Raw genomic sequence first — 19,969 nt, 5'->3', positions numbered from 1 at the left:
CGTGGATAGAGCCTTCCTTAATCTTCGTTCGCGAAGCCCGGCCATGACATACATATAGAATAGGGTCTGGTGACAAGGATCAGCCACAGGTTGGACTTGATTGTCTTGGAAGTGTTTTCCAACCTCAGTGATTCCTAAAGGACACTCGTTTGGGATAAGGAAATAAAATCCAAGGTGGTGGAGCAGCCTCCTGGTGCCACCAGTCCGTTCCCAGAGGGAAAACAGCTGCAGCTCCAAGAGCACCATCCTCGTTTTGGGGTGTTTTAGTTGGAATTGTAGCCCGAGGGGGACATCTGGAGTCCCTAAAATTGGGTTTCTGATGTTCCTTTATCTCATTAAACTCCCAGATTGGGGTCCCAGAGAGCCCTGCAATAAACACAAACATGTTTTAATGCTGTCATTCCAAAGCATGGGAAGTCCCTGCCAGGCCCTGGAAATCCAGCTGCTTTTCCCACAGGTCCTTGCAGTGACAAAGCTGCAAAGGAAAAGAGGGAGAACAGGTGGGAAAATCCAGGAGCTCCTTCCCACCCTCCCCTTGGCATCGCCGGGCTCGTGCTCCTTCCTCTGGGGCATCTCCAGGGCCGGGCTGGAGAATTCCCACCCTTGGAGCTGCTCCACAGGGAGAAAACTTCAGCAAGGAGGGCAAAGGAATCCCAGGCCAGCTCAGCCCAGCTCCGGTGGATGAGCCCGTGCTCCAGAGCCACGGTGCCGGACAATCCCAGTGCTCCGGAGCGGGAGCCTGGACAATCCCAGCTCTCCAGAGCAGGAGCTGTTGGACAATCCCAGCTCTCCAGAGCAGGAGCTATTGGACAATCCTGGCTCTCCGGAGCGGGAGCCGCCAGCCCATTTCAGGGCTGAGCGCTTGGGAATTTCGATCTGATAATTGTGATGCTACAAATGAAAATCAAATTGGAGGCACTTAAAGGGTCGGGTCATAAATTGATTTAAGTCCTCGGACAAGTTTCCACCTCGCTGGCCTTGGATTTCTGCGAGGATGGAGCCGTGCCAGAGGAACGGGGGATGGGGCACATCCTTCTGGGGATAGTCCCTCCATCCCACACCATTCCTGAGGGGGAAAAGGGTGTTTTGGAGCTTCCTGTTGATTTCTGAGGATGTGCAGCTCCAAGGGGGTGGATCAGAATCCCAGGGTTTGGGCCGGGGACCTCAAAGCTCATCCCATCCCACCCCCTGCCATGGGCAGGGACACCTTCCACCAGCCCAGGTTGCTCCAAGCCCCGTCCAACCTGGCCTTGGACACTTCCAGGGATGGGGCAGCCACAGCTTCTCTGGGCAACCTGTGCCAGGGCCAAACCACCCTCACAGGGAAGGATTCCTTCCCAATATCTAAGAACTGGATTCCCTCAAATCCAGCTTTCTCCACAGTCACAGTAATCCTAGAATCTCAGACTGTTTTGGGTTGGAAGGACCTTAAAGCCCATCCAGTCCCACTATCCCAGGTTGCTCCAAGCCCCGTCCAACCTGGCCTTGGACACTTCCAGGGAAGTGGAGCCCCTTGGGATGTTCCCACCAAACCAAGGGAAGGAATGTTTGCACCCGAAGCCGGAGTTACAGAACTGCACAAAACACGCCGATTCCTACGGGATTTATTTCCACACTCCCCCCATTTCCTTTCCTTGGAAGCCAAGTGTCCTCAGCTCCCAAAACCGGGGGGTTTCGTACCAAAGAGCCTCAAGTCACAGTCCAGAAGAAGTGGTTATTCCAGGCAAAACCCGCTGGGAGCTACCACCCCCATTCCTGGCGCTCCCAGTGTCCCAATATATACAGATTCCTTCTTTGTACAGGTCATAATATACAACATATTTATATATATATAAATGTATAGAGGGGGGTACTCACACACAGACACACGGACACCTCGGGCCGGGAGCAGCCCCCCCACAGCCCGCAGGGAGGGCGCCGCTCCCGCTGCCCGGAATGCCCACTTTCCATGCAAACAGCTGGTTTTCAGGGAAGAAACTCCCCATTTTTTTTCAGTTTTTTCCTCCTTATAAAAATAACGGGTGATGCACCCGGGGCAGGGCCACCCCCGGCAGCTGTTGGGTGGCTTGAGGTAGGTGCCGGGTTGGTGGGGAATCCCGGGAATGCTGCAGCAGCAACCGGAGCTGCCAGAGGAGCAGCGCGGGGGGGGAATCCCGGGATCTGCCAGATGAGCAAGGTGGGGAGAGAATCCTGGGAAGGCTGCAGCATCCACGGGATCTGCCAGATGAGCAGGGTTGGGGGGAATCCCGGGAATGCCACAGCATTGGTGGGATCTGCCATGGGAGCAGGGTGGGGAGAGAATCCCAGGAATGCTGCAGCATCAATGGGATCTGCCAGATGAGCAGGATGGGGGGAATCCCAGGATCTGCCAGATGAGCACAGTTGGGGGGCAATTCCAAGAATGCAGCAGCATCAGTGGGATCTGCCAGATGAGCAGGATGGCAGGAAATCCCGGGATCTGCCAGGTGAGCAGGATGGGGGGGAATCCCGGGATCTGCCAGATGAGCAGAGTGTGGGAGGGTCCCGGGAATGCTGCAACATCAGTGGGCGAGTGAGGAATCCCGGGAATGCCATAGCATCAGTGGGATCTGCCAGGTGAGCAGGGAGGGCTGGGATCCCGGGAATGCGACAGCGGGAGCTGCCAGATGAGCAGGGAGCTGTCGCCGTTGCCCGCCCTGTCCCTGTGCGGGCCGTCCCCGCGGAAGTTGCGGTACCCGCGGCCCCCGGACACGATGGCCACGGAGGAGATCTCCTTGCGGGGGGTGTCGCGGGCGCAGGGCCGGCTCCTCACCCACACGTCGGGGTCGTCGGCCAGCTCGTAGATGGACCCGTCCTCCTCGGCGTGTGCCGGCGTTCCCGGCGGGGATTCCCGCACGGAGAGCAGCTGCCCGGGCAGGTGGGCCGTGGAGCGCAGCCGGTACTGCAGCAGGATCCCTTTCTTCCTCAGCTCCCGCGGGGGAGGCCCCTCCAGCTCCGGGCCTTTCTCCTCCTCGCCCCCCTCCTCCTCCTCGTCCCGGTCGCCCCGGAGGACGTCGGGGGCCAACGTGCTCAGAGCCACCGCCAGGAACTCCACGGGGCCGCTGTGGCCGTTGAGGGACACCATGCCCTTCCCTGCGGGAGAACTCGGGGATGTGGCTCCAGCCGAGCCTGGGAATGGGGGATTCCCGGGCAGGGAAGGGCCGGGGCTCACCGGTGATCTTGGGGATCCCCTCCAGGCGAGGCACGGGCAGCAGCACGATGATGCCCTGGTCGGTGCCCACCCAGAGCGAGCCCTGGCAGATGAGCAGGCTGGTGACACGCACGTGCTTGTGACCTGGGCAGGGGAGACAGAGAGGAGCGGGGAGAACTCCACATCAAACTCCCAAAGAATTCAGCACCGCGGGAGATTTTACGCAGAACATCCTCTGGAAGCCCCCAAACCCAGGATGATGCCCTGGCTGGAGCCCCCCCAGAGCAAGCCCTGGCAGAGGTGACACAGATGTGGGTTTTGATCTGTGGAAGCAGAAAGAAAAAAGAGGCTGAGGGATAATTTCACATCAAACTCCCAAAAAAACCATCACCGGTGGATTTTTTTGCCTCTGGAAGCCCCCAGAACCAAAGCAGCACTTTGGCATGAAGGTCTCCACGGTGGGGAAAGGGCTAAAAATCTACATAAATAAAAAGGAGAGCGGGGGAAAAAAAAAGAGAAAAGTGAGACTTCTAATGGGAAGTGAATATTTTATGGGCAGGACTTAGCGCTGCACGACGTCCGACTCGGAGCAGCAATAAATCCACAGAGATGCAACTCCGGGTTCCTCCAGGAGGATTTTATTAATGACCTGCCAACTTAAAAAGGATGAAGGAGCACAAGTTCAAAAATGCATTAATCCCCACCACTCGCTCGCCCAGGAAGAAAGGGAAGTGATGAATATTGGAACATGCCCTAAAAAAGCGGGAAAAAAATGGAGCCAAAGGGATTTACAGGAGGATCCTCGGGACCAACGACACGATCGTGGAGCTCCCGGGGGAACAGGGGACAGCCCAGGGAGGGGCAGGGACACAGGGATGGGAATGGGATGGGGGGAAATGGGGGAAAGGGGTGCACAGGGCAATGGGGGGGTGCATGGATGCGGGAATGGGGCAAGGATGGGAGGGAAGGGATGGGGGACGAGGATGGGGGGACAAGGATGGGAGGGACAGGGAGGGAAGGGAAAAGATGGGGGGACAGGGATGGGGGGACAGGGATGGAAGGGACAGGGATGGAAGGGACAGGGATGGAAGGGACAGGGATGGAAGGGACAGGGATGGAAGGGACAGGGATGGAAGGACAGGGACGGGGGGACAGGGACGGGGGGAACAGGGATGGGGGACAAGGATCAGGGGACAAGGATGGGGTCATGGATGGGGGGACAAGGATAGGGTGCAGGGATGCATAGGGACAAGGAGAGGCATTCACAGGGCAAAGATGGGGTGCAAGCATGGGACACAGGGATGGGACACAGGGATGGGGAACAGGCATGGGGAACACGGATGGGGAACATGGATGGGAACAGGGATGGGGCACAGGGATAGGACACGTGCAGGGATGGAGCACATGGACAAGGTGCACGTATGGAGATGCAAAGCTGGGATTCATGGATACACACACAGGGCACAGACCAGCTCAACCTCTGCAGCCCGTGAGCAGAGCCCAGAGCCCAGAGCTCCAGAGCCTCACCCAGCACCCTGTTCCTCCCCAGTCCCTCTGGAGAGCAGGGAACCAACCTCAAAGAGCACAAAATTAATTTGTTCATTTCACAGAAAGAAAACACAGATTTGAAAATTCTAAAAAGTCGTAAGTATTGAGACTGATTTGGGGAAAGTCAGACTTTGGCATTTTAAATATAACAATAAATTTTAACAAGTTGTTGTTTTAACAAGGAGTTGCCAGGGCAATGCCCCCAGGGCACTGCCAGAGCAGCCAGGGGGGCTCAGGGCTCACCTGGGAGCACGAAGGTGGTCCTGGTGGCGACGTTGATCTCCTGCAGGTGCTCCAGGGTCTCGGTGTGGAAGAGGCGGATGGAGGAGCCCGAGGCAAAGGCCATCCAGACCCCACTGCCCGCCTTCACCATGTGGGTCACGCTGGCCTCGGCCTCGGGGTGGGCCTCGAAGGTTTGCTGGGGGGAAGCCCAGAAGGAAATCAAAAGGGGGCTCCCCAAAAGTGCAGCTTGGGCTCTCTCCAGGAGCTTCTTTGGGGCTCCAAAGCTGCACAGGGAGGGGCCAGAGTGACCCTGAGTTCCCTTCCCTCCTCAGCAGCTCCAGCTCTGGGAGAGCACCCGGGAACCAGCCCATCTGCAAACCCCTCTGAGGTTTTGGGGATGGTAACACAGCCTTTCCCACCCCTCCAGGGTTTTTGTCCTTCTCTGAAAGATTCATTTCCCAGACCAAATGCATCTGCAAAATCCATTTCAATACACGGTGAGACCCTCCTGCTTCCTCCGACCCCAAAAACCAGCCAGGAGAGGCTCAGCCTCCCTGCCCCAGGATCCTTGGGAATCATGGATTGGGCCATCTGCTTCCCAAACTCCCAACTGGAGCATTTCCCTGTCAGACAAGAGATGCAAACTGCAGGAAAAGCACCTTCTTGGCATCAAAACCCATCCCTGCTGCAGCCTGGCCTTTAAAATTTACTTTACAGTGAAAAAAGAGGAGCTGGGGTTGATCCCCTTCCCACAGAAGGGGCACAAAGCACCTCCCAAAAAACCTTTCCCAAGACAGGAGTGAACAGAGATTTTCAGGTGATCTCCCCACATTCCCCACCCTCCCTGGGATCCATTCCCTGCTGGTTTATTCCCAGACCAAGACCCTATTCCACGGCATTATTTACACCACCCCATAGCAACCCCCACCCCTATTTTTTCCCCTTCTTCTGCAAAAAAAAAAATCCCCTCCTGTCATAAATAAAGAGGGAGCCTGGAAAGGAATCCAGTCCCCAATGCATAATTCATGTCCATCAGCACCCTCGGGCTGGATTTATGACAGCTGATACATGCAAACCGAGTTGGGGCACTAAATGTGGAAATGAAGGTGGGAGAAAAGGGGATTTTTAAAGCAAAAAGCGACTCTGCAGCATTCCCTGGTTGTGCAGCTGCAGGAGGGGCTCAGCACCTCCCTCCTGTGATCCAACACGGGAGGGAAGGGAGCCAGAAATGAGGGAAAGCAGCAGGAAAAGGCTGGTTCGGGCAGTGCAGGGCAGGGATGGGCCTGGGCAGGGGGATCAGCTGGGGCTCCAACCCCGCCCCGGAGCTCTGACTATTCCCAAGGGATGCAGATCCCGGATCCTGGGGATGCTCCTACCTGGGCCCGGAGGGTGGTGGCATCAAGGACAGTGACCTGGTTGGCACAGCTGGCCCACAGGGTCTCCTCCAGGGTCAGCAGGGCACGGACGGGGCCGGTGCCCACGGGCAGGCGGGTGGGCTGCACTGCCGGGTCCCAGAGCCCCCCTGGAGCACAGGGATGGGATCAGGGGGAGCACCAGGAAAATCAGCTTTGTGTGGAGCTGAACCCCCCCAAAATGTGGGCTGGGGTCACTGGGGACCCCTCACACCTCCAAGGATCCCAATTCCACAATCCAAAGGCCAAAGGGGGGTTATTCCCCCCGTTCCAACCCCTCCAAATTCCCTCTGCTCCTGTGGAGCTTTGGAGCAGGGAACAACTGCCCACCTGCAGCACTCAGGCACGTTCCTTGTTGGAAAAGCTAAAAATCCCCCTTTTTCCCATTTATTTGCTTTTCAAGTGACACTCCAGGGCCATTCTGGAGCGTCCCTGTGAACAGCATCCAACGTGGATTTGGATGAATCCACCACCAGCAGCTTCAATACATAATCACTCTCCTTTTTTTTTTATTTCCGATGCTTTTTTTTAACTCAGACCCTAAGATCTGATGGATAAAAGAGCCCTTTGGATCCTCCAACCTCTTCTCCCATCAGCAGGGGTTTGCAACTGATTCCTCTTTCAGCAAATCCTCATTTCAGCTCTTTCAGGGAAGCTTTTGCCTTCCAAAAAAACAGGGATAAGATTAAAAACTTCACCCTGCAGCCCTGCCAGCAGCTTGCTGCCATCACTGTGCATTTACACAATCAAAATTCAATTAAAAGTGACTTTAATTGGCTCCCAGGGTTGCTGTAATTTGGGAAAGGGGACGTGCAGCACCCAAAAATGCAATTTAAGGGGGTTTAGTGGCTCTGAGTTGACTTGGGTGCTGCTCCCTGCAGGTTCTTGGAGAAAACAAGGTGGTTTGTCCAAAAATAGGCCAAGTTCCACATTATTTGAGGCTCTTTCCTACCCTCTAGTGATGAAAAAAAGGTATTTACCCAGGCAAGCAGTCGCTGGGGAGGGATGGAAGCTCAGCCTGAGCCAGAACCAGGGCAAACCAACCCAAACTCAAGCTGCAAAAGGAAAGAGTCTCTGGGTGGGTGGGGGTTGGAGGGGACCAGCTCCATTTATAGCACCAAAAAGGTGATTTTTGGAAGGCAAAAGCTCCAAATCCTCACACATCCCATCATCAGGCCCTTCCTGCAGCCCCCAAGCAAACCCTTTGCTGCCCTCTGAACCCCTCAGCAGGATCATTTCCCACCTGTTCTCTCCCCAGAACGAATCCCTCTTGCCTTCAGTGAAAAGCCCTTTCCTTGCCCAGGGCTGTGAGGGGAAGGGCGAAATTTTGGGGAGGAAAAAAAATGACAAATGGAGATTTATCACTATTTCAGTGGTCAGCATATTTTGCTGGTGTGAGAACCTCCCAATTCCACAAAGAACTTTCTCATTCCATGGGGTTTTTCTAGGAGGTTTCCCCCAAACAAGCTCCTCACCGTTGCTCCGGGGGTAGGCGGCCACGGAGCCGTCCTGCAGTCCCGCGAACAGGAACTCGGGGCTGTGCCTCAGGCACAGGATGGGCTGCATTCCTGGGCTCCTGCAGCTCAGCAGGCACGGCGTCCCCGTGTCCACGCTCCCATAGACCAGGATGCTGGGGAGGGAAGGGGTGGCAGCTGCAGAGCTGTCCCTCGGGGCCGGGCGCTGGGCGGGCTGGCAGCGGGAGGGGGGGCTCACCTGCCGTCCTGCAGCCCCAGGCACACGGTGGGATGAGGGGCCGGGGGGGGCTGCTCGCCGGCTCGGGGTTCCTGGCAGCCCGGGGCATCCCCCTCCTCGGGCTCCGGGATGTATTCCATGCACAGCACCGGGGAGGCCACCGGGAAGGACTTGACAGTGCGCGGCACGGCGCGGTTCAGGGAGAAGATCTCCACCTGCCCCCCCGCGCCCTCCTGGCCACCCCCCACCTGGGGGGACACACAGCGGGGTCAACGCCCGCCACGACCCCACGGGGGGGCTGTTGGGGACACGATGCCCCAAAGCCAGGGGGTTTGGCCCCGTTTTGGGGGGTGGCTCACCCAGAGGTAGCCCTGCGGCAGCGATGTGCTGACGGCGGAGAAGCCCAGCAGGGAGGACTGCACGGGGTTGTGAACTGCGGCTCCGAGCTGGGGACACAGCAGGGCAGCGCCCCAAAATTAGCCCAGCACGGGCAGGACAGCGGCGGACCCCCCAAAATCGGGGGTCCAGCCACAGCCCCGCTGGCATTTCCAGCATTCCAGAGGCGGCTGCACCAATTTCTGCCCTCGTGACCGACTCGGGACACCCTGTCCACTGCGGGATTTCTGCCTTTCCCCCCCAAAAAGATGGAGGGAAAGGGGTGATGGAGAACCCAAATTACCCCAACACAGGCAGGATAGCAGCGGACATCCCGAAATTCGGGATCCAGCCACAGCCCTGCTGCTATTCCCAGCTTTCCAGGGTGGGCTGCACCATTCTGTGCCCTTGCGACCGACTTGGGATGCCCCGTCTGGCCCCCCCACTGTGGGATCCCGGCCTTTCCTCCCCAGAATGAGGGATGGGAAGGGAAGGGGGGATGGAGAAGAGGTTGCTCATGGCTCTCACCTGCAGATCAAGGGCTTTGGAGGAGAAGGCTGGCATGTGGCAGGAGAGGATGGGGCACCAGAACGGGGCTTTGCTCTTCTTGTCTTCGTCGGGACAGAGCCAGCCCGGCTGGTTCTCTTCCCCTGCGGAAAGACAAGGAGCTCGAGGGTCACCAAGACCCCAAGAAGACCTCAGAATTTATAACTGGAGGTGCAGGGGTCTCACCTCCAACCCCAAACCACCATTACCCATGGATTTGGGATACACCTCACCCCGTGCTCCCAATTATTGCAGCGCACAGCCAAGGAACCACCTCCGGCAGCAGCAAAAAAGTCCCAAAAATCAGATACAGAAGAGCAAGAAAACACCCCCGATGTGTTTCTTCACATCAGGCTTTAATGTGTTTTCATTTCTAACTCATGGATACAGGATTATCCCCCAGGATAAAAAAAAGGGAAAACAAAACACAAACTGTTAAAAAACAAGAGACTCATAAATTATTCCAGCCCAGGGGGATCTAAGCACTCAAACAGAATTTTAAATTCTTTTTATTTTCTTCCGTTAAACTTATTTTTGCTGCTGCAGTGGCTGAGGGTGTTATAGAGGAATAGGGATTGGGAAGGGGCAGGAGGCTCCTCCCTTCCTCATTCATCCTGTTCCATGGAAAATGGGTCAGCCCCGACACCGCTGCCATGAGAGCCGACAGAAATCCATCCCTTTGTGACTCCAGCCCGGAGATCCCACCCGAGAGCAGCAAATCCCAAAGCATTTGGGGCCGGAACTCCCCATTCCCACCATTTTCAGCATGCAAATCTCCAAGATGTTCTCCATCACCTTACTCCCAAAGTTTCCCCCCACCCCGCCCTATTTGGGTTGGGATGCTCCAAGCGATGCCAACCCCTCTCCGCTCCCAAGCCTGGCTTTTCCAAGGAATGCTGGTGACTCACTGAGGCCTATCTTGGCCAGGTGCAGGCGGTTCACCCAGGAGATCTTGCTCAGGGGGCTGGGGGTGATGAACACAACCATGACGCTGATGGGGCGGCCGGACCTGTGTGGGCACAGACCCCCGGGTGGGTCTTCGTCCCCTCGGGGTGCGAGGAGCCCCCAGGACCCCACACTCGTGGGAGGAGCCCCCAGGATCCCACACTCATGGGGGGAACCCCCAGGACCCCACACTCACTTGTCCGGCTTCCCGGGCAGCAGCAGCCGCAGGCGGCACTTGTTGGCAGAGTGGATCTCCTCCTCCTTCACCCTCACCATCCTCTGCAGTGCCAGGCACCAGTCCTGGGCCACCGTCATGTTCAGGTTCTGGGGGACAGTCACACATGGGGGAAGGGCCCCCAAAACCAGCCTGAACCACCCCCAAACTTCATCCGTGGGGCTCCAGAGGAGGCATCCCCAAGGTGTCCCCAGCAACCCCCAAAGAGGTGCCCAGAGATCCCCCAGGAGGTGCCCAGAGATCCCAAAGAGGTGCCAAGGAGCCCCATGGTGCTGGGAGGTGCCCCAGGCTGGCTGTCCCCAGACCACACCCTGGCAGTGCTGGGACCACACAGGTACCTGGTAGGTGCCGTGCAAGGTGCTGATGAGGAGGGTGATCTGCTCCACCACTGCCAGGTCCTTCTGCAGGTCCTGCAGCTCCTGGAAGAGCCGTGGTGGCCCCAGGTAGACTTTGTCTGGGGAGCAAAAGGGGAGAATTGAGGTCCACAGAAGATCCCAGAATCAGTAAGGTTGGAAAAAACCTCCCAGATTGAGTCCAACCTTTGACCCAACACCACCATGTCAACCAGACCGTGGCACTGAGTGGTCCTTCCTTAAAGCCCTCCAGGGATGATGTTTCCACCACCCCCAGGGCAGACCATGGTGTGACTTCTCATGTGGAAAAATGGAGAATTGAGGTCCATGGAGGATCCCAGAGACAATTAGGTCAGAAAAGATCTCCAAGATCAAGTCCAACCTTTGACCCAACACCACCACAGCACTAAGGGCCACATCCAGTCCTTCTTTAAAGACCTCCAGGGACGGGGACTCCATCACCTCCCCGGGCAGCCGTGGTGTGAGGGAATGCTCCATCCCAGCCCCCCCAGCCCTCCCGGCCTGGGATCCCGGGATGTGCCCTCACTGTGCGAGGCCTGCCCGGCGGGCGCGTGTCTGCGGGCGCCGGCGTTGTGGATGACCACGTTGTCCTTGTCGTAGGCGCCGCCCTCCTGCCCCACCTCCACCACCTGCACCTGCGGGAGGGCCGTGCTCCACTTCAGCACGTATTTGGGCCCCAGGGGCACCAGGCTGCTGATTTCCAGTTGGCCTCTGCCGAGGAGAGAGGGAAAAACAGGTGTCAATGAACAGCAGGTGCCTCAGCTCGCCCCGAAACACGAGTCGTGCAAGCCAAGCCCCATCTGTGAGCCCACCCCGTGCACCAGTCCATGCCTGAACCCCCAGCCTGGGGCACACAAGCACAGCAGACCATGGTTGGGACCTACCCTGCATCCACCGGCCTGGAAAAGGGGAAAAAGGATTAATAAAGAAGTTTTAGGAGGAATTTAAGGAAGGTTTTCCCCTTGGCAGCATCAATCTCTACCAAGCCCTGAGGTTCCAGCATGTTCCCAGACTCTGCACTGACTCCAGCACCAAGGAATGCCAAGGCTTGGCATGAACAGTGCCAAGAATGGGGCAGAGAAACCCCAAACCACGTGGGTTCCTGCCCAAAACAAGGTGAGGTGGCCTTTAAAGGTTCTGTCCCTCCTTGTGGTAGTTCCCCAAAAATCCCACCAAGCCAAACACTGAGGTGGGGATGGAGCGGGTTGGGTATATCAGCACTTCACTAACTGATTTTGGGGTCTGGCGGGACCAGTACGTACTTGAAGTTGATGTTGGCACAGACCAACATGTCGTTGAGCAGGAAAACCTTCCTCTCCTTGGACTTGATGAGCTGCCCTCGGTCCCCGTACACCGTCTCCGTCAGTGTCTCACAGAGCAGGAGCTGCCTCTGCCCCGAGCTCAGCAGCTGCAAAGGGGATGGAGCGGGCAGGGGGCTCAGCCTGGGGGCTCCTGGAAGCCTCCTGACCCAAAATTTGGGTCAGTTTTCCATTATTCCAAGGATTTTCCTCCAGCTGGGCGCACGGACAGTCCCGAGTTCCGTGGAGCAGGACGGGCACCACGCTCCGAGGCTGCACCCTCTGCACCCCACGTGTCCAACCACCCTTCTCTCTTCATGCCCCGGATGCAAATCCTGATCCCAGTGCCGAGCCAGCGGCTGCCCCGCCGTGGTTTTTGCCAACCCCAGCCCAGGATGTGTCGCAAGAACTTTGGGTTCTTTTTTTAGACACAAACAGTTGCAAAATCAGGGGGATGAGACCCAGCAGCTCGTCCCGGAATTTCCCTGCGCCAACGCCAAGACTTGGTTTTGATTAAAGTCCTTTCAGGGACAGCAGGGATCTGGTTTCCTGAAACCCCTGACACCAAGAGGAAGGTGAAAGCCTCAAACCCCAACCACCAGCTCCAAAACACACCCATGGCTGAAGGACCCACCTTGTTGAGGCTGCTCCTGTCGCTGATGCTCTTGCTGAGCTGTTGGATCTCAGCCACTTGGTCGGCCAAGCGCTTCTGCTCGTTGAGCTTCTCCGCCAACGTCTCCAGCTCAGTGAGGGCCAGCTGGAGGGACAGACGGTCTGCGTGGCCCTTGGGGGTGTTCTTCAGCATGTCCTGGAGAAGAGAAAGGAGGGGGGGACGAAAACCACCCCGGAAAAATCAGCCCTGTTCGAAAGCACCTCCAAAATCAAAGCTTGGAAGATGGTCCTTGGGATGGTCCCCAAAGGTGCAACCAAGCTGCCAACCCTGAAATGTGCCCCACACCAAAAAAGGGTGCAAAGACACATCCCAGGGGTGCAAAGCAAGGTGGGTGTAGGTACCTCCCTCCCATACCTGCAGGAGAAGGATGAACTGAGGGAACCTCTGGATGGGCTTCACCATCAGCCCGTAGAGCGTGACCCGGTCAGCACTGGCCATCTGCCTCTTCTGTGGGGGGACAAAGGCCAGGAAAAAAGGAGTTTTCACCCCAAATGGTGCCCAGCAGCACCATGGGCCCACCTTTGGGGGGTGCTGACCTTGAGGAAGTCGAGGAAGGCGGGTTTGGTGAGACAGGCCTTCTTGATGAGGGACATGGCCGAGGTGAAGTTGTTGACGTAGTCGCTGTAGACGTCCAGCACCATGGACTTGGAGAACTGGGAGAGTACAGGAGACCCGGGATGGGGTGGGAGTCCCCCAGAAGTGGGGGATTGGTATGTTTTTGGGGTGATGCTGAGGGTGCTGGTGGGACCCCAGGGCTGGAGCTGCGTCACTTAAATCCTCCCCCCACTCCCTGGTGTGGCTGGGAGGGCCGGGAGGGTTTGGTGGTGGCTGGGGCAGGTTCCACCCTGAGCAGGTCTGGAATCCAGGCAGGGAATGCAAAGCCCACCAGCTCCCAGCCAGGGGGGCTGTGCTGAGCTCCTGCTGCTGCCAGGAGGGGTTTTGGGGTTGAGCTGTGTTAAAACCAGCCTGGTTCCCCAAACCCCAAACACATCCTGCTCTTGGCAGCAGGACTGGATAGATGAGCTGCTCCGTGCCCTGGAGATGTGTGACCAGCAGACTGTTCTACTATAAAAACCCAGGCCACTTTCACACAGGAGATTTTCCAGCATAACCCTTCTTGGGGTGGTTGTGTGGAGATCCCTCCCTCGGGTGGGGACAATCCTCGAGGTTGAGAGAAAGAAATCTCCCCACAAACATTGGTCTAGGTGAGTTACATCAAACCTCTACTTGATAATTACTTCTTTTCGCTTTAATATAATTGCTCCAATAATTGCTTTACTATCACGCTCTATCCTATCCTACATTAGTAGATTTAGCTTTTGTATTGTGCAGTAAATAATTCTGATCGAGACATTTTGTCTGATCATTTGCAATAATAAATAATTCATTTTACATAAATATCCTCAGTTTGCCAGAGTGAAAACCTGCAGGACAGAAGTGGTTCAATCCCCCCTCTCTAACTGTTCACATTTAAACTGGTGACACAATCTGAGGCTAAGATGGGATCCAGCTTCATCCCCTCAGAGAGGGAGCTGAGGAAGCCAGGGGGGCCTTTCTGCACCTTGGGACTCCAGGGCAGGGCTTCTTAAATCACCTGGTCCAAGCCTTCCACTCCCACCCACAACCGTGGGGGGATTTCTCCTGGATTTCACAGAATCACTGAGTTTGGAAAGACCTCTGAGATCATCGAGTCCAACCTGTGACCCAAGCCCGCCTTGTCCCCCAGACCATGGCACCGAATGCCACGTCCAGGCTCATCCTGAACCCCTGCAGGGATGGGGACTCCATGGTCCCAGCCCCTCCCAAGGCCCCACCAATCCTTCTGGGAAGAGCCTCCTCCTCCACCCCCTCCTACCGAGGCCACGAAGAGGTCCCCAATCTTCTCGGCCGAGTCCCACTCGGCCACGCGGGAGGCGAGGGCGATCTGGAACATGGAGTGGCACTGCAGGATCTCCTTCAGCCGGAAAAACACCACCTGGCACTTCCTGGCGCTCAGCACCTTCGGCTCCATCTCCAGCAGCGGGTTCCTGTAATCCTGTGGGAGCGCCAGAGCGTCAGCGCCCCGGGATCCATGGAGACACCCCCGAGGAGCCCGAGCGGGGATCCCACCTGCAGGATCCGCTTCAGGGAGTCCACGTAGCTCCGCTCGCTCTGCACGATGGAGCCCAGGATGTGCCGCCGCACCACCTGTGGGACAGGGAATCGGTCAGGATGCCCCAAACCCCAAATGGGGGGATGGGAGGAGCTCAGCCATGGTCCCAAACCCCAAATGGTGGGACAGGAGGAGCTCAGCCATGGTCCCAAACCCCAAATACTGGGATGGTCCCAAACCCAAATACTGGGATGGAGGGCTCGGTTGTGGTCCCAAACCCCAAATACTGGGATGGTCCCAAACCCAAATACTGGGGTGGTGGGGTCAGCCGTGGTCTCAAACCCCCAATCCCAAACCCCAAACACTGGGATGGTCCCAAACCCCAAATGCTGGGATGGTCCCAAACCCAAATACCAGGATGGGGGGGGGTCAGCCATGGTCCCAAACCCCAAACCCCAGGATGGTCCCAAACCCCAAACACCAGGATGAGGGGCTCAGCCATGATCCCCCCACCCCAAAGCCCGGGATGGGGGAGGTGCAGGCCCGGGCAGAAGTGCTGACACAGCATCACTTGGTGCTGCCTCGCCCTGTCCCTGGTTCCTCAGTCACGGGACCAGGGAGAGCCAATTCCCCCCAAATCCCCCAAACCCATCCCACCCCACCTGCTGCGGGCTCAGCCCCTCGGGCATGGGGCCCAGCTCTGGTGGCGGGTGCTTCATGTCCGAGACCGTGACCTCCAGGAACCCCGTGTCCTCCTCCTCCGAGTCCCCTGCAGGGAAAAAACCCCCCACAAAATGCCAAAAAACCCCTCATTTTAAACTTTTGGGGGTCTGGAGCTCCATTGGCTCCGTGGCAGGGGGTGTGTTTGGGTTTGGAGCCGAATCCCAGCGTCCTCCCTGAGCTCACCCACAGTCACCAGACACCAGGATGAGCCAGGCTGGGAGCAGGGAGAGGACAAGGAGAGTCCCCATTCCCAAAAACCCCCCCTGGCTGGGGGAAAAGCCCCCTTGTCCTCTCTCCAGGGGCAGGCGGAGCAAGGAAAATGGGGAATAAGAAGCCATAGGCAGCAGGCAGAGAAAACCAGGGAAGGGGAAGGCACGGGGATCCCTCACCCGAGGCTGAAGCAGCAGAGGAGGAGGAGGGCGAGCGAGCCAAGGAGGCATCCCGAGGGAAGCACGGCCGCCGCTTCCACATGGCCCCTCCGCCCCGAGCCCATCCCAGCAGATATAAATAGCCGGGAAGGGGGAGGACCGGCCGGGCCGGAGGGGAGGGCGTTGGCAGCCGGGTGATTTTTTTCCTTCCCTAATTTTGGCCGGGACAAATCGCCCGCCCTCGGGTCGTCAGCTCCACCTTCTCCCCATCCCCACGTGCCAGGGATGCTCCCGGGGGACGGGAATCCCTCCAGCTCCTCCCAGAAGCATCGAAGCCCCACCCCAGCGAGGCAAAGGCACGTTGGGGACACACAGCCGGGCCGGGACACACACGCGGGATCCCCCGGGAAGCTCCGGCGGGAGCCGCCCCTCGGGATCGTACCTCCCCCGTGCTGCTCCAGGGACACCCGCGAGCTCCGGCGGGAAGGCGGAGGCTTTCCCGCCTCCTCCGCCCGCCTCCTCCGCTCCCCATCCCCTACGTGACAGCAGGAAAGTCAGGAAACCCCCCCCAAACTCGGCGTTCCCGGGAAGATCCTGCTCTGTGCCCAAGGACACCCACGGGCGCTCCCGAAGGGATACGGAGCCAGGAGGAGCCGAAGGGACTGAGCTTGCACAGGGATGCAAAGAGTGGAAAACAGTCAAAGAAAAGATTAAAATGCAAAAAATAAATGGGAAATAAAGGAAATGCTGAAAGGGATGGGGGTTCCTGGTGATTATTTTTAAAAATACCCTCAAAAAAGGCTTTTTTGGCACTGGAAAGGGAAAGAGGGGGGTTGCTTTTCCCGCTCACCTGGGGTTTCTTTCCGGTGCAGGAACGTCACCTTCCTCATCACCGCGATCTTGGTCTTCTCCAAACCGTCCTTGGTGCCGCTTTTGGCTGCTTTCATCAGCTGGGTCATCTGGGGAGGGGGAGGAGAGGGATCGGGAGGCTCAGGCAGCACCGGGATCCCATCTCGGATCCGGACGGAGCCGTGTCCTTCCCTTGGGCATCATCCCCCACTCCGGATCCGGATGCAGAGGCACCATCCCCTCAGGCATCATCCCCATTTTCCCATGCAGCAGGAAGAAGAGGCACATATCCAAGGCCCATGGATGCTCCGTCCTGTGCCCCATCCATAGGGATGTGGCCACGTGCAAGCAGGCGCCGGCAAAGCGGGATCATGCAGCCAAGCGAAGCAGAGGGAGGGAAGGGAGGCAGGAGCACATCCATCCCCTCCTTGTGCAGGGATTTCATGTGGGGGACAGCAAAGGGGGGGAAGTGTCGGCCTTTCACACCTCAAATCACAGCGTTTCAGCCCAAACTTCCAGCCAGGAAATACCTGGATGGTCTGGGGCTGGGGAAGGCTTTTGCACTAAGGTTCTCCCAAAAATCTCCTTCCCCACCTGATTTCCACCACAGATCAGGGGAAAAAAAAAACCTTGTCAGATCCATCTATCCCGTGGGAAACCCGGCGCCGTCCGAACGCCCCTTAAAAACAAGGAAACACCCCAAAATCCAACGGTTGGGGAAGCTGGAGGACGGGGAGCTGCAAGACAGATGGACATGAGAGGCAGCTTTGAGGTGCTTCACTGAATTTGTTCCTCTTTTTGGGGGGATGAAATGGGATGAATTCAGCCTGGATAAATTCCATGAGGTTTTTTTGACTCCCCCTGGGAAATTTGGGGGAGAAGGGACGAGGGATGGAGGAGGGACAGTACCTTCCAATCGTACTTCTGCTTCAGCTCCTGCATGTCCTTCCCCCCAACTCTTAAAGCCAGGATGTCCCTCTTAGTCCTGGCGTATCTCTCCTTTAGTCTATTCAGGTCTGGAGAAAGCTGAGCTCAAGCAAACCAGGCGGGAGGAGGAGGAGGAGGAGGCAGAGAAGAGATCCAGGTGAGCAGCAAAAACCAAACAAAGAGCAGAAATCCCCCCAGAGCAGCACGGCCCAGGCAGCACCATCCCAAAAGCCTGGCTAGGCTGGAGCGGGGAAGGGAGCGAGCGCAGGGCAAAGCAGCAGCCAGGCTCCAGCAGGGCCCAAATGCAGAAGGAAAAGGGGAAAAACTGAAAAAGGGAAGGAAGGAGAACAGAAAGAAATGAACCCCCCAGAGTTGGGGGCCGAGCCGCAGCATCCTCAGCGTCACCAGCCACGGGAGCAGCTGGACTTGGTGCTCCACTGCCTTTGGACAAGCAAACCCAGGGAAAAACAAGAATAATGGTCCTAAAGGCGTGATCCAAGGGTTACCTTGGGCTGGAAGGACGCTCTGTGCTTGGTGGGCTCAGCTTTGGTTTCCTCCCCCGAATCCTCGCTGTAACTCTCGAACTCACTGGAGCTCCAGCCCAAATCCTCGCTGATCCGGGAGCCCTCTCCCCGCTGCACCTCCTCGTAGATCAGGCTCCGCTCCCTCTCTGCTCCTGCCAAGGAAAATCCGGCTCCTTTTCCTTACAGGAAGGCAAATTCCCTTCCTCAGGGACCCACAGGAGACACACCAAACCCTCGCATCTCCCTCCCAGTCCCATTGGTTTTCCCACAGTCATCCCGCTCCACATCCTCTTTGAGGATGGCTTTCTCCTTCCCTGAGTTTATCCAGAGCTGGAAAACGGGCTCCTAGACCTTGGGAAAGGGAGGGGGAAGGTCTATCCCTACCATCCTGCTCGGCATCCAGGCTTTCGCAGGGAACGTCGTCGTAGATCACGTCGTCCTCCACCTCCGGGAAGGAAAACCGCTCACCTTTGGGGGACAAACCCCCCCGGGACCTGCTCAGCACCCAGGCTGGAGAAACCCTTCCCAAGCCTCGGCAGGGGGTTTGTCCCAGTGTTTGGACCTACCTCGGCAGATGCTCTCCCGCTTCCAGGTCTGGGTGCGGACGGGGGGGTCTCCCCCGGCCTCCCCATTGCTCATCCTCACCGGGGCCCTGTGGGGAAGGGGGTCAGGGAGCATCCCAGGCTGCAAATCCCTTGGGATTGGGTACGAATCCATCCCTTGGGATTGAGTGTAAATCCCTTGGGATTGGGTGCAGCCAAGCCCCTCCCCACCCCTGTTCCCATTCCAGGGGTTCACAGGCCCAAAATAAAGCTTGTCCCCCCTCCCCCCATCTCCTTCTTCATGGATTTGGGGGTCCCAGGTCTCAGGGTCACACCAGAGGGTCCCAACGACCACTCAGAGAAAATGCAAAACACCCAAAATTGGCTTTTTTAGCCTCAGTCCATGTGCTGCTGCAGGGCAGGGGATGTGCCAGCACTGGGGAGCACAGGGAGAGGGTCCCCCCCATTCCTGGTAGGGTCCTGTCCCTTTCCCCACACCCTGTTCCTGCTCTGCCAGGGGGACAAGCCCTCCCTGCAGCCAAATTTCCAGCTTTTCCCCCCAAATCCACAGCCAAGGAGGAAACCAGCCCCTTCAAACACCATCCCAAGGGGTTTCTCCCCCATCTTCTCCAGTTGGGGGCTGGAGGAAGCCCCCATCACCCAAAAGTCTCACAGGTCCCCAGGGCTAGGGTGCTGGACCCCAAAATCCCGGGGATCCCTCCCCTTGCAATGGGGAGAAGTTGGGGAAACTGAGGCTCAGCACCAGGCTGGGCCAGCAAACAGGGGGGACAGACCCTAAAGATCCTTCAGGGAACTCAAACCCACCCCAAGGGCTGCAGGTGCAGGCCAAAACCCCGGGGCTCCCCTGCCTGCAGCCCCTCTGGCAGGGAAGGGGAGAGGTCAGGGTAGTTGAGGCTCAGCCCCAGGCCCAGTGCTGTGGTCTCACACTTCCTGGTGAATTTTCCACCCCAACAGCCTCTGCTGGGACAAGACAAACATCCCTTGCCGGGACAAGGCAAACATCAGGCTTCCCTGTTTTTCTAGCTCGGGCTTGAATGACTGTCCTGGGGAAAAACAGCTCGTGGTTCTCTCTGCAAAGGTGGGGCTCCCCGGGCGAGGATCTGAACTGGGCACAGAACGGCTCATGTGGCCAAAACAGGGCACCAGGCCGGGGGGGGGAAGGGGGATATCTCTGGAAAAGAACAGGAGTGAGGGGAGTTAAACCTGCCTGACCCTGCCAGCTGGGCACGGGCTCTGCGGGAGAGCCCTGGGACAGGAGAGCTTGGGGACAGCTCTGGGAGAAGGAGAGCCCTGGGACAGGGATCAGCTCGGGGACAGGGAGAGCTCAAGGACATGGGAATTCTGGGACAGGGGAGCTCTGGGACAGGGGAGCTCTGGGACAGGGAGAGCTCTGGGGCATAGGAGAGCTCAGGGACAGGGCACAGCTCGGGGACA

At 57.7% G+C, this 19,969-nt stretch overlaps 1 protein-coding gene across 10 annotated transcripts in view; it reads right to left on the bottom strand.

The window, feature by feature from the left end:
* Positions 1-248: 248 nt before the first annotated feature.
* ARHGEF10L (Rho guanine nucleotide exchange factor 10 like) overlaps positions 249-19,969 on the bottom strand; it is a 38,239-nt gene continuing 18,518 nt past the window's right edge. For 4 of the 10 annotated variants that reach the window (XM_017833466.1, XM_017833472.1, XM_017833467.1 and 1 more), the window contains 25 exons: positions 18,539-18,624; positions 18,357-18,440; positions 17,955-18,124; positions 17,431-17,547; positions 16,523-16,631; positions 15,244-15,350; positions 14,599-14,676; positions 14,345-14,524; positions 13,026-13,142; positions 12,844-12,936; positions 12,451-12,624; positions 11,781-11,926; positions 11,403-11,417; positions 11,045-11,229; positions 10,483-10,598; positions 10,106-10,233; positions 9,873-9,973; positions 8,947-9,068; positions 8,403-8,489; positions 8,065-8,291; positions 7,827-7,981; positions 6,316-6,461; positions 4,961-5,135; positions 3,191-3,313; positions 1,589-3,111 (listed from right to left, as the gene is read on the bottom strand). In XM_017833466.1, coding sequence (XP_017688955.1) covers positions 2,579-3,111; positions 3,191-3,313; positions 4,961-5,135; positions 6,316-6,461; positions 7,827-7,981; positions 8,065-8,291; positions 8,403-8,489; positions 8,947-9,068; positions 9,873-9,973; positions 10,106-10,233; positions 10,483-10,598; positions 11,045-11,229; positions 11,403-11,417; positions 11,781-11,926; positions 12,451-12,624; positions 12,844-12,936; positions 13,026-13,142; positions 14,345-14,524; positions 14,599-14,676; positions 15,244-15,350; positions 16,523-16,631; positions 17,431-17,547; positions 17,955-18,124; positions 18,357-18,440; positions 18,539-18,624 — 3,574 coding nt within the window. In that variant the 3' untranslated portion in view covers positions 1,589-2,578. Of the gene's footprint in view, positions 367-1,588; positions 3,112-3,190; positions 3,314-3,336; positions 3,493-4,960; positions 5,136-6,315; positions 6,462-7,826; positions 7,982-8,064; positions 8,292-8,402; positions 8,490-8,946; positions 9,069-9,872; positions 9,974-10,105; positions 10,234-10,482; positions 10,599-11,044; positions 11,230-11,402; positions 11,418-11,780; positions 11,927-12,450; positions 12,625-12,843; positions 12,937-13,025; positions 13,143-14,344; positions 14,525-14,598; positions 14,677-15,243; positions 15,351-16,522; positions 16,632-17,051; positions 17,185-17,430; positions 17,548-17,954; positions 18,125-18,356; positions 18,441-18,538; positions 18,625-19,969 lie in introns of those variants that run through there. The other 6 variants (XM_017833471.1, XM_017833465.1, XM_017833468.1 and 3 more) reach the window with 6 other exon arrangements.

This window comes from Lepidothrix coronata, unplaced genomic scaffold (assembly GCF_001604755.1).
Source record: "Lepidothrix coronata isolate B3197 unplaced genomic scaffold, Lepidothrix_coronata-1.0 Scaffold214, whole genome shotgun sequence".
NCBI classification, from domain to species: Eukaryota; Metazoa; Chordata; class Aves; order Passeriformes; family Pipridae; genus Lepidothrix; species Lepidothrix coronata.
This window is presented reverse-complemented; position numbering and strand designations above follow the sequence as displayed.